Genomic DNA, 13,302 nt, shown 5'->3' on the forward strand with positions numbered 1-13,302 from the left:
TCAAACCCAATAGAAGGTTGAAAGCCCTAAATATTAAAGGGTGTACCACACTACTCATTGAAAGCCCCAAATTGTAAATCACACTGCTCATTTCTTCTTATCAATCTCCGATTTTGAGTTAGGGATTGACAAACAAGGTTTGTATTGTTTCTGTTTTTATCTCTCTTTTAATTTTCAAAAGTCTTACAAGTTACAAGGGAAGAACGGAAGAGATATGTTGTTTTTTAAAAATCAAAAGAGTAAAAATGTGAAGGGCAAGTACGGTATCATCATTCTGAAAACAAAAGCTTTAGAAATTGGCGCTCAGTAATTTAAAAAAAAAAATTATATCTTTGTATTAACCGTCAAATACAGAGCTGTTTAATCCAATATACAGTTTTATAAAATTTTTAAAAGTAAATAAATACTTAAGTTAGCTATCGTAATTGTTAAAAGAAATTTTTTTTGTTGGGTTGTGCTCGTTGATATTTCTTCTAATATAATAAAATATATTCATACTAATTTTAAAAATTAAAAGCGTATATTTGGTATTGAAAATCAGACAGAGTGACTAATAATAAGAATATGTACTGTTTTTGTTTATGAACTTTAATTTCCTATTTATCTGAATATCCTTATTCTAATAAATAAATAGATTTATTCTCCTATTGACAAATGTCATTATATTAGACCGCATCATTAATATTAAATGTCTCATATTATGTCACTTGTCAACATATTAATTATTCATTTCAAATTTCAAAATTTAAATTTACCATCGTAATTACATTAAATTTTAAACTTTTTCACTTTAATTATATTAAATTAATAACATTAGATTAAAAAACAAAATAAAATTTATACAGATTATAAAGTGATATAACTTCACGTATTTATTTAAATCAACGATTATAATTTTATATAATAAAAAAAAATATCTTTTAAGTAATAATAATTTTTTTAAAATAATTGATTAATAATTTTGATTTTTTAATATGAAAGTTTAGTTAATTTTATAACCGTGGTTCTCACGGGTTATAAACTAGTAATTTATATATATCTCGAAACCTAAAGTGAGGCTCTAATAATCATCACCAACGTTTTTATGATTTACTAATTTGGATATCCTATACTAATAAAAAAATAGTTATTAGTGCCATTTGTTATTTTTCTTATAATTCAAGTTTTTTTTTTAATTCTCTATAAAAATGATACTTGTCATTTTCTCATTATTTTTTATTTTTTTAAAAAGTATTGACGTTGATAATAAGTTAAACAATTATTTATTTTATTCCTAATTTTTAGAAGAATTTAAATTCTTCTTGAACAAATTTCGGTTATAATTGACCATAATTAATTGTATTTCTATATTGAAAATCCTACAAAATCATGTTTATTAATAATTTATTAAAAATAATTGATTAATAATTATGAGTTTTTTGTATAAATATTTAATTATTTTTGTAACTGTGGTTCCCACGGCCTATAAGCTAGTTAACTGATAATTAAATTTTTAAATATTGCTATTATAGATAATAGTTATTAACGGATTGTTAACAAGAAAAATAATATTCTTAATGATGTTTTAAATTAATTGTTTCGTTATATATTTTTGGTAGGGCCTTACGCCTTGTTCCCGAGTTCTGTTTAAGGAGAGAAATAGGAGGATACGGAGGGAAAGTGAGGGGTGGCGAAGAAAAACCGTGTTCCCGAGTTTCATTAATGGAAGGAAAATGAGGGGAGGGGAAGGATTTTGGAGTCATATTTTCCTTCCAAATTTTCCTCCCAAATTGGGCGGATTTGGGAAGAAAGTGAGGGGAAGGAAAATTTCAAGTTTTATTTTCTTTTTTCCTCCTAACTCGGGAACACAAAACTTAAAATTTTCCTTTCATTTCCTTCGAACTCGGGAACACGGAATAATGAATATTTTCATTTACCTCCCTTTCTTTCTGTCAAAATTTTCATTCCCTTTCCTTTAATGAACCTGCGAAAAAACTCGGGAACAAGGCGTTAGTTCTACTGTTTGTATTTTGCCCCTGAATCTAAAAGTATAATCTGACTAAGGATCTGTAATTTATAAGGGTAAACTAAAAATTTAATCAAATCCTGAGTTTTCCTGTTGTTCGTGATTAAGGTAGTTCAGCATTAGCAATTAGCAAATAATGTCGTTGTGTTTTTTAGTCTAATTTTCCATAAGATCTTTCTTTGATTTTGGTTAGTTGCTATTACTTTCTTATGTTAGTGGTGACCATAGATGAGAAGCTTAGTATTATTTATATGGTTTACTTATAATGAGCATTTATTCTTGGCATCGATTGAGAAGCTTAAATCTAGAGTACAATTTAGGAAACATGTGGCTCTCGGGTGGATTTATTTTTTGTTTTTTTTTAATTTTTCTTAGTCATTTGTAAGTAAATTAGTTGTACTTTATGCGTATCTAATTTATTGTGGTCTTTCTCTCTTGATGTATTTATAAAGGATAAATGGGATAGATTTTGAAGAAATCACAATAGAGGTCCTGAAACTTCAGCAATTCACTCCGGAATATAAAGGTTTGTTTGGAAATCATCACACACAGTCACACATCCATCTAAATTCTAATTCAAAGTGGCTCCTTTCAATTAAAAAATTAATAACTTTCAAAAATATAACATGGATTTTTTTTTAATTTTCTCCTGTTATGTCTTATGCAGAAATAAACCCAATGTCAGAAGTTCCAGCAATCATTGATGGAGGATTCAAGTTGTTTGAGAGGTAGTTTAATTTCGCTTTTTATTTCAACTCCTTTATCATGAACAATCTTATGTGCATTCATTTCTATTGTTTATGTAGTATGAACAATTATGGTTGAGGTTGGCCCAAATGTAAAAATTCAGATAAATTAAAACACATCCCTACAAATTTACGAAGCTTGTATATTGCTACAAGTGTTTTTCTGAGTCTATAAAAAAATACGTAAATATTCATAATGAAATATTTGAAATTTGCTTTTCAGTCATGCTATTCTTATCTACCTAGCTTGTACAAATCCTGGAGTCGCAGATCACTGGTGAGTTTGTTGTTTATTTCCTCTTGAGGAAACTGCACTTCATGTTCGAATATGATAATATCTATTATCACTAATACGTTGGCTAATATCTTTTATCATTGCACCACTGTTTACATAGGTATCCTGTTGATATATTCAAAAGAACAAAGATCCACTCTATCTTAGACTGGCATCATTCCAATCTCCGTCGTGGTGCAAGTAATTCAAACAATATTAACCGGTGTTTGGATGTGGATTTTGTCAAATACTAAACATCTTAAAACATTAATTATAACTTCAAGCACTTGAAATTATTCAATAAGTATCCCATGCATGCCCTATGTTCTACTATAATTTACTTTATGATTTAATCAATCAATATCACATGATATTTTTGAAACACACATCCAAACAACCAAGTATAGTCTTAAAACCAAAATTGATTATTCTTAGTTGTATTAGTGTCATTTTAGAACGACTTTATTCTTGCAGCTGGACTTGTATACAATACGATACTAGCCCCTTTATATGGATTACCTTCGAATCCTAGAGCAGCTGATGAGGCTAAGAAGATACTTCCCAAATCTTTGTCTATATTAGAGGACTTTTGGCTACAAGGACCCGGCCAATTTCTGCTTGGAAACTCTGAACCATCAATAGCGGATATCAGCTTAGTATGTGAAATCATGCAACTAGAGGTAAACACATTAAGTTGATAACCTATTATCACCAAAAATCTACCATATGTTCTTGTTTTTGGCTCACTCCAAATCAAAACCAAACTTTTCTTGTTTTCAGTTTCTAAGTGAGAAGGACTACCGTAGAATATTAAGTCCTTACAAGAAAGTTTTGCAGTGGATTAAAGATACAAAGAATGCTACTGCGCCTTATTTTGATGAAATCCATATGACTCTGTTTAATGCTCAAAAAGGAATCCGAGAGCAGATGGTCACACAATCAGTTAGTATCCCCGAGGGTGGCAGCAAAAGTGAACTGTATTCAGAGATGTGAGGGACGAAGAATAAATTTCCAAAACTCTATGGTTGGATATCACCTCCTTTCTTGTCCTTAAAGAAGATGATCTTTTCTCATAAAGTCGTTTCATGTATACCTAAATAAATAATGGTGATGGAAGGTTATATTGTAAGGGTTGGAAGAAATGTCCACTTTTTGTACTCTACAAATAATCGTTTGTAGTGGTTCCATAATAAAGCTTTGAAATTTCATTCCTAGATGAACTTGATTTCATGACTTCAATGACATACATAATGAACTTATGAATTTTCCGGTAAAGGATTTAACTATAAACCCAAAAAAATGTTATGCTGTTAAGTATATATTATGGTTACATATAATTAATATATGAGAAAGAAAATTAGGAAACACATGATTAGTATGATGGAACATTAAGATTTGATAGTCATAAAAAGCTACACAGTATTATCATGGTGTAAAACATTAAGTTTCAAACAAATAAAGTAATGTTATTGAGATATGTGTACACAAATAAAATAAATTACTATATACTCAAAATGATGAATAAGTGTGAACCGTAATTAATAAAGCAATGATTTGAAAAAGTATCATTCTAATTTAAAATTAATAATTTAAGTGTTTTTATCTATTTGAATTCTACATAAAACTACATACAAGTGATATGTGTGAAAAATGGTTGTTTGAAAAATAAACCAACGTTTCACAATGATTGTAATGAACTCTTGTTTACGGTCATAGCAAAACAAAAGAAAAATGAAAGTTATAATCTTCTGAACTTGAATAGATTTATTTTATGTGCAGGAGATAAATACATTCTAGCAATAAAAGCCTAGTAGCAAAATAATACTTCTAGATACAATTACTGCATCAATAACACAATTACCATATGCAATTACCTGAACATAGATATCCCTTTTCTTCTCCTAGATACAACACGATAGTAAACAACTGTTTATTTCACGATCAGTTTCATTTTTTGGTACAAGTATAAGCCTTTCCTCGAAAAAAGTTAGAGTATTGTAGTTCTGAAGAATAGAAGGATACACGAACTTAGTTAATGAACATATAAGAGCATATGATTGAGTATTGAGAAAATCCTCTGGAATATCTATAATTGCATCATCATCATTGGAACACCAAATTTGCTTTCTTCTATATCAAAAAATCAAATTTCAAATAACCATGTATTTTCAATATCATAAGGATCACTCCCTCCGGACAAGCTTATGTTTTTGATTAAGTTGGGGAATTTACATTTATCCTAGATATATAAAGAACTTCAAGACGAATTCACAATGTTTTCTCTACTGCTGTAAGGAACAACCAGTAGAATTTGTCTAAAATCTCATCCAAAAACCATCACTTTTCATTTAGTAAATCTAAGTTGATATGATCATTACAACTATAAATTTTTTTTATTGTGCTATCTAAAGCTTCAAATACATGCCTATGAACCATCTATGATTCATTCTAGATAATTAGATTTTTTTTAATATTCATGACAAATCATTATCTGGATTTATACAAAAAATAGAATCTTCAATAAGAATCAAAGGAATATGAAAGCGAGAGTGTGTCTTCCTACCTTCGACCACCAACAAAGAAGAAATATCATATGAAGCAACATTTAAAAAAATGACTCAGATCGAATGGTTCCCGATAATGTCTTCCAAACAAAGGTTATATATTAGTTCCACAATAACCATAAAAAAAAAACCACATTTTTTTATCTTTAACTATTGTCATTATGTCATCAACACATATCTTTGTATAATGATTACTATCGACAAAAGCTCAACAAATTTGTTTTGTAGACATGTCTTGCTATAAGTTAGCTCCTTAGTAATCAACCGTTTGTTCGAAGAAGATACATTCGAAAGGAATATTTGTAAAAAGTTATTTTGGTTAGAACTATTATGAAGTAAAATTCATTCAATCTCCAACATTGATAGGTTCTTAAGCTAATGTTCATTAAGTGATAGACATGTAGAATATGTGATATAAACTTTAAACTTTGACATTAATGTTTGTGCAAATAATGACATTAACGTTTGTGCAAATAATGACTGTAGATAGTAAGTATGTAGAGCATGAGACACTTGCTTCCTTAATATTTTGGATATATTCCTTGTCATTATTTAAAAGTCTTAGAGAAAAACATGGATCTCTAAATGTAGGACAATTTTATCCTTTCATGGTACAAATTTCTTCAAATGATCTAAGCCATATGACATTATTTAGAAGAATTCTTAAAAAGATAAGTTTCACCAAGAGTAGGGAGAAACAGAATGAGTTATACCAATCGAAAATCCCTTTTTCTTGGAACCTAACTATTGTTTTCAATTTTCCATACAAACTATGTAGGGAATTTAGCATAAGCAAGTGTTTACGTGTGTTCATAGATTTGGTACTTTATCCAAGATAAAATTGATGGGTTTTATAGGTTACAAGAACTATGTGCTTTCATAATTTTACTTAACACTTAAGGGTACATGCAACCTAAAGTATCTATGTCATATATTTTCAATGCAACATACTGTAAACAACAAAAACTAACATGAACCCTAATTGAAAAAACTAGTATAATCAAAACACAAGAATTAGGGTTACATATATTTGATTTGTTGCAGTAAAACAAATCACTTCAATCCTTCCTTTGAAGAGCTTGGAAAGCTAACACCAAAAGTATGATTCCTCTAATGACTCACACCCAAACCCAAGAACTAGAAGACAATTGAGAAGAGATGATGAGAGAAAAATTCCATTTCTATGACTTATGGGATATGTATGAACGAAATTAAGGGCCCAAGCTAACACCAAAAGTATGCATTTGCTTTGTGGGAGGCCACATCACAATTTTTACTATCCGGTTGGTTTTGGTATCGAAGACACCTTTGAATTTCTTTACAAATGAATATGCGGTCTTCATTCCATCGAACTGCCTCCATACTTGATTTTCTAAAAAAAGCTTGAAATCAGATCCGCGAGGATCATTCGATGGATTGTGGAATGGAGCTTCAGCAAGTTCTGTAAGGTCGACTTTAGTCCAAGAATTAAAGTCATTTTTGCGTTCATAGTACTCAACATTTCCACTTTTCCTCTTAACCACCCAGATATTTAATTTATCATGAAATCCCCACATCAAAATTCCAGACCGGTCTCCGTACTTGATTTTGAACCGCTTTTTCCCAAGCTCAGCCACACTCAGTTGGGGCAGATCTCCACGAACATTTTTATCAGAATTCTTTATGAAGAGCAGATTCCTTTTCTTTGTGTAGAGACTTGCGTTTGAGCTCGCTTCAAAGTTACTCTTGGAAAAGTTTCAGCAGGTTCATTTTCAAAACGATCAAGAATACGGTTCGTTCTAACAGGTTGAGAGGCATCTTGTGGATCTTGAGCTGCTTGGGCAGGCGCACAATGGGAAGCCTCAGCTTCATTTGGTTCACCGACCGATGTTTTGAATTTGTCGCAAATTTACTTATCAACTTGTTCTTTAGCTCGAAATAGCCTGTAGTTAAAGCGCCAAGATTGAGCTGCAAGTCGGAGATTTGTTTTGATTTTTGTGCATTTTCATTCTCGAGCTCGGAAACTCAAATATCCAGAGTTCCAAACAAAACATCCTTTTCGATAAGATTTTGATTCAGGACTCCAATCTCCTCCTTGATTTCAAAAATGGTTGTGTCTTCTTTTGTTAGAGCTCCCTGCACCAATAGATATTCCTTTGCCCCGTGGTGCAGGATCAACACCTTCACGAGCCAAAAATATGGCAAGCCATTTAGAGGCTGCATCGTGCGCATGTTGAGGAGTTGAAGAGCCACCAGGAGTTGAAGAGCTCCCGACTTCAAAGGAGGAACGAACAACACTTGGTCCTTCATTCAGGACTTGACTATCCACATGAGTCAGTTAGGCAGGTGTAACGGCTATAGAGTATTAATTAGTAGGTTGACCTTGTTCCCTAATCAGCACTCCCCGCCTTGGATCTTCTCTTTTTCTTTTGAGTGGAAGCTGGGAGGCTTGTGTCTCTTGAAGATCACTCTCAGATGGTGTGATGGTTAGAGTAGCAACTGGTCGGGGAGGAATCCTCGCAGTTGAATCCAGATTAGCAATAACGTTGTTCATCTGATCGGGTGTTTGAATTGGCAGCTTGAGAGTGTTTGAATCTCCCCGAGTCTCCGTTGAAGAGATTACAACATCATCAACATTGTCAAAAAAACGAACTGAGGTCGTCATTTTTAGGCTCAAAATCAAAGAATAAATCATCATCATCAAAACTTGATAAATCACCTCCTTGATCCATTCCAACTCCATCATCATCCCTATCATCATCAAAACCTAGGACATTATCCCCTAAATCCATCACAACATCACCTTCATCATTATCGTCATCAACATCATCAGTAACATCATCGTTATCATCAACATTGATTATTGGAACATGTTCCTCTGCAATAATTGCTACTGGAGGTGTCTTCTTCCTGATCAAAAACAATAACTTCTTCATCATCTTCATCATCTGAGGCTTCATCTGATTCTGAATCCTCAGTAATTTCAGCAAAACACCCAAAATTCTCTAAGGGCCTCGATCCTTTAAACACAAACTTTGAACCCTTGCGGTTCTACTTCATCACTCCAAAGGTACTTGGACCTAAGGACTTCAGATCCAAAGTGTTACCTTTTCTTTTCAATTGTAAATATTGATCGTCAAAAATCATCTGAAGAAACCTTGGATACATGAGAAATACGTCCTTTTTCTTACACTGCAAATTGCTCTTCATTTTATTTAACACATACTTTCAGAAGTTGAAGTCAAAGTTCATGACAAGAGCAACTATGGCGCCGGTATTCAACAAAGAAATCTCAGATGTACCTCCTTACCTGCCAGAGATGCAAATAACAAAGGAGTGGGCAAGAAACCGCCAATATGGAGGGAGCAACTACTTTATTGTAGTAGGGAAAGTTCCTTCATAACCCATTCTATCAAGGACCTCCTTGATCTGATCCATGGGAATTTCAATTGGAGAGTCTGGTTGATCCCTAAATCGAAGCACTTCTCGGATAACCTGTTCAGACACCACAATTTTTCTTCCTTGGACAATTGATTCCACTGTGCCTTCTCCTTTTTCTCCTTCTTTGTTAATGCAAGCTTTGTCCCAAAATTTCCTCACTAATTTCTGATGAATAATGGGATTTGATTGAAAGGCGTGAGAAAGTCTGCACTTGTTAAGTCCATGAACCATGGACTTAAACTCCTGATGAGCCTGTGGAGGATCAGACAAGCAAGTGGGAATGTTGTGACTTTCAGAAAACTTCAAATTAGCCATTAGTCTGCATCAAACGAGCCAAGTGAGAAAATCAAAATATTAACCAATTAAGATCAAATTTCTCAACATTGATTCCATTAACTAAAGTTGATTTCATTTAAAATTAATAAAGTTCAATTTATTTTGTCCAAATTTTGTTGAGAAAAAGGTTTTCGGTCGAAAATGCTACGCCAAAAAGCAATATATCATTTGAAATGTATTTTCGGTCGCAAATGCATTTTCAGCCGCAAATGGATTGTCGGCCGCAAATGTATTTTCGGCTGAAAATGACTTTCCTTTTCATTTTGACGTAAAAACTCCATCAAAAACTAGTTTTTTCTCCAAAACCTGCGAAAATAGATCAAATCGAGTGAGAAAAACAGATGTATGGGGATCGCCATTTGCATACCTTGAAGAATGAAAGATCAATTTTCGATTAAAACCACAAAAAATGATGAATCAATGAATTTCGGTTTTGATAGAAAATGCAAACAGGAGAGAGAGAGAGAGAGATAGAGAGAGAGAGAGAGAGAGAGAGAGAGAACGGAATCAATTTTTGGCCGCAAATGGTGAAATGTGGATAATGTAGGGTTATTGGCCGAAAATCCTTCCTTTTTATACCCAACACCCATATTCAGCCCATAACCCACAATCTAATGAGCTTAACCCGAAAATTCAAATTCAAATCCAATAAATCCAATCTGAATTAAAAAAAAAACAAAAAGAAAACATTTTGAAGACCTAAAATTAAAAATAAAATAAAATAAAATAAATTCTAAAAACTTAAATTCAAACCAATTTTTTCTTTTAATTTTTAGAAAAAAATAAAATAAAAATAAAATAAACTAGCACTAATTTCTCTTCACAATTACGAATTTTGATATTTTTAGGATCAACGTTTTAAGACAGCCTTAACCTGTTTTTCAGTACCTTCACCTTCATGAATAGATCTGGTCAATTGCCGGTATTGTGGTCCACTGAAACACGAAAGATATTGACAAAATGGACAAATTATAAGTAACAAAACCTTGTACCTATATTCCTAAATGAACATTTAGCTGACGACGACCAAGGATATTGTTATCCACTTAAAATCAGCAGCGAGATCTACAAACAACCTATTAAATGGTTCAATTTTAAATGTACTAGAATGTGTTTCCCACTACGTGATATACCCCGATAATTAAGAACTTCCTAAGAACTCTTTACTTTAGGTGAGTAGACAATCATTAAGAGAGAAGTCAGATTTAGAAGTGCATATGTTGTATACCCAGATCGGATCTCTTCCAATCACGCAGAGGGATAACATATAACTAACTAAAATAGAGGGATTCAGAGGTAGAATGTTGCATATGTTGTGTTCCAGGTCGGATAATTTCCAATCACGCAAAGGAGACATCATATGACTAACAGATAGAAAGAATAGCATAGAGAAGAAGATGCATATAGATAGTGTTGCATATGTTGCAATCCAGGTCATATCTCTTCCAATCACGCAAAGGAAGCAACATATGACTGACAGATAGAAAGCAAGAAAACAATTTCCTACAGACCTACTTTATCAGAATCCCCCAGTCACCCTATCAGTATCGGAATTAAGGACATGAGTCCATACATCGAGGAACTGTTAAGCGACAATTCTAGATACATGTGTCTTTTAGTGTATCCCGCAGGTTCCCATGTTTATCTCACTGTTCAATCTACCTGAGCATCGTATTATCAGTCCAAACGAAACTATCTAAGTTCACGTTGTCAAGTCCAGTCAAATCCTTCGTGCCTACCAGCGCATTAAGCACAGAGTCTAGAAAATTCAGATTCAGTACATTACACAAGTTAACACTGCCTGTTATCACTTTCTCTTGATATCACTTCCCAATTGATCACCTGCAACCGAACCATCATGAGACAATATTTTTGAATTTTTGTTTTATATTTTTTTTGTTTTTGTTTTATAATTTTTTTGTGTTTTTATATTTTTCCCCCCTGAGTTTGTGCATATGAGAGAAAAGAAATAAAATGCGCAAATTTAAATTTACTAAGACTACCCTAACAAAAAATTTAGTCTTCAAAATGGAACATTTTGAGAAAACCCACAAGCACATCGAATCGAGCTTTACTGAAGGGTTTGGTAAACAGATCCGCCACATTATTATCAGTGTGAATCTATTCCAAACGAATGAGCGAGGGCTCACAATAGTCTCGAATAAAATGAACTTTGATATCGATGTGCTTGGTTTTGGAATGTTGGACTTGATTTTTAGCAATTTGAATGGCGGCATCATTATCACAGAAAATGGGAGTGTCAAGAAAATTCAAACCATAATCCAGAAGTTGATGTTGAATACAGATGACTTGGGAGCAACAGGCAGAGGCAGTAACATATTCTGTGACATCCCCATTTTCATGGCCAGAAAAGACCGACTTTGTTTATGCTTTATAAAAATTAGAGTATCTCTTTTAATAAAAATGTTGCGGAATTTGTTCCCAGAAAAAAAACATGATAAATACATTATCAAAGCATTTCCGAAGAAATGTATTTTTATTCATTTCAAAACATTTGGGATGTCATCGTCAATACAGAAACATAAGCATAAACAGAACTTACATTCATTTACACTAGTGATCTATATCTCTTTTAAAACTATTAGTGTAAAGTAGCTTCATATCGACACCTGTGATACAAATAAGCTTGAGTGGGTCAGGTTGGGAAACCTGGTGAGTACATAGGGTTTTCAACCCACAATAATATAATTATTATGTTTAAACATCAAACAATCAACCCAATTACCCATCCCCATTATCTTCTTTACTCTCAAGGATCTACCCTAAGAATCAGCTATTTCTCGTTCATTTATTCCTAAGGATTATCCTAAGGAATAGGCACGAAATCCATCGCTGCCAGGGTTTACCCAACAGGCACTAAATCCATAGTTGCCAGGGTTTGCTCATCAGACACTAAATCCATAGATGCCAGGGTTATCTCGTTTATCGACAGTATCGTTTCCGAGAATCCACTCGAAATCCTTCGACGAAACCTAGTAATATTACCACTAGATTTTAGTCTAATATTTACTGTGAGTAATTATTAGTCTTAGAATTATTATTATTATATATGCGTTTAAACAATATTTTCCAACCACTATGTACAGACAGGGTCCAGACATAAAACACCGGAGGGCAGGACCATTTTGGCATATAGCACTTCTGAAATCCAACAACCCCATGCGGCCCTTTAAACCAGATTCCCCGTACCGCGAGTGGTTAAAAATATATTATAACGACACTTATATAACTCATAATAATAGCCCAAATACTCATTATAAGGTCCTAATAACATTACTATATTGAAACATAAGTTATACTAAAGATAGGGTAGGCGTAGCTCACTTACAGCGGGTTTTTCTCAAAACCGGGCTCCGCCGAAGCAGAGTTTTTGAGCCGAAGAGTCTTCTTTTCGGAGTTGTCAGGCACTCCGGGACTTCCGCCTCGTGCTAGGGAGTTACCCCAGGCTTTGGGGGTGGGGGGTTAGGGAAGCTTTGAGAGAGTTTCTAGAGAGAGAAAGTAGAAGTAGGAGGTGTGAGGAGAAGGTTTCACCCGAAACCCTTATTTATAGGCTAGGAACAGCACCACTCGTCGAGTAGGAGGACCTACTCATCGAGTCCATGCCACATGTCACCCTATGGTGGCTAGTCTTGGGGAGGAAGCAACGGCCAGGATTTCGCCACGTCACCCGATTTCGCACACCTCATTCCCGACTTAGAAAAATCATAACTCTCGTATACGAGCTCCATTTTTGATGTTCTTTATATCCACGCGTAGGTAATGACAATATCTATAACTTTCCTTTTGACTCCGTCGGCTAATTCTCGACCGATTTTACATTTAACAGTAAGAGAAGATTATACTGTTAAATGACCGCGTAAAATTAATAACTTCTACATACGAACTCCGTTTTCGTCTGCCTTTTTACCGTTGAGTTCCTATTAATGAGATCTTCAA

At 33.4% G+C, this 13,302-nt stretch overlaps 1 protein-coding gene across 1 annotated transcript; it reads left to right on the forward strand.

The window, feature by feature from the left end:
• Window positions 1-2,233: 2,233 nt before the first annotated feature.
• LOC145127189 (glutathione S-transferase T1-like) lies at window positions 2,234-4,018 on the forward strand. The gene is made up of 7 exons (XM_079062425.1): window positions 2,234-2,343; window positions 2,458-2,531; window positions 2,673-2,733; window positions 2,975-3,028; window positions 3,147-3,226; window positions 3,500-3,705; window positions 3,806-4,018. The coding sequence occupies exons 1-7, from the start codon at window positions 2,234-2,236 to the stop codon at window positions 4,016-4,018; spliced, it is 798 nt and encodes a 265-aa protein (XP_078918551.1).
• Window positions 4,019-13,302: the final 9,284 nt, after the last annotated feature.

The sequence above is a fragment of the Lactuca virosa genome, chromosome 7, assembly GCF_052849685.1.
Source record: "Lactuca virosa cultivar CGN04683 chromosome 7, Lactuca_virosa_CGN04683_v6, whole genome shotgun sequence".
NCBI lineage: Eukaryota > Viridiplantae > Streptophyta > Magnoliopsida > Asterales > Asteraceae > Lactuca > Lactuca virosa.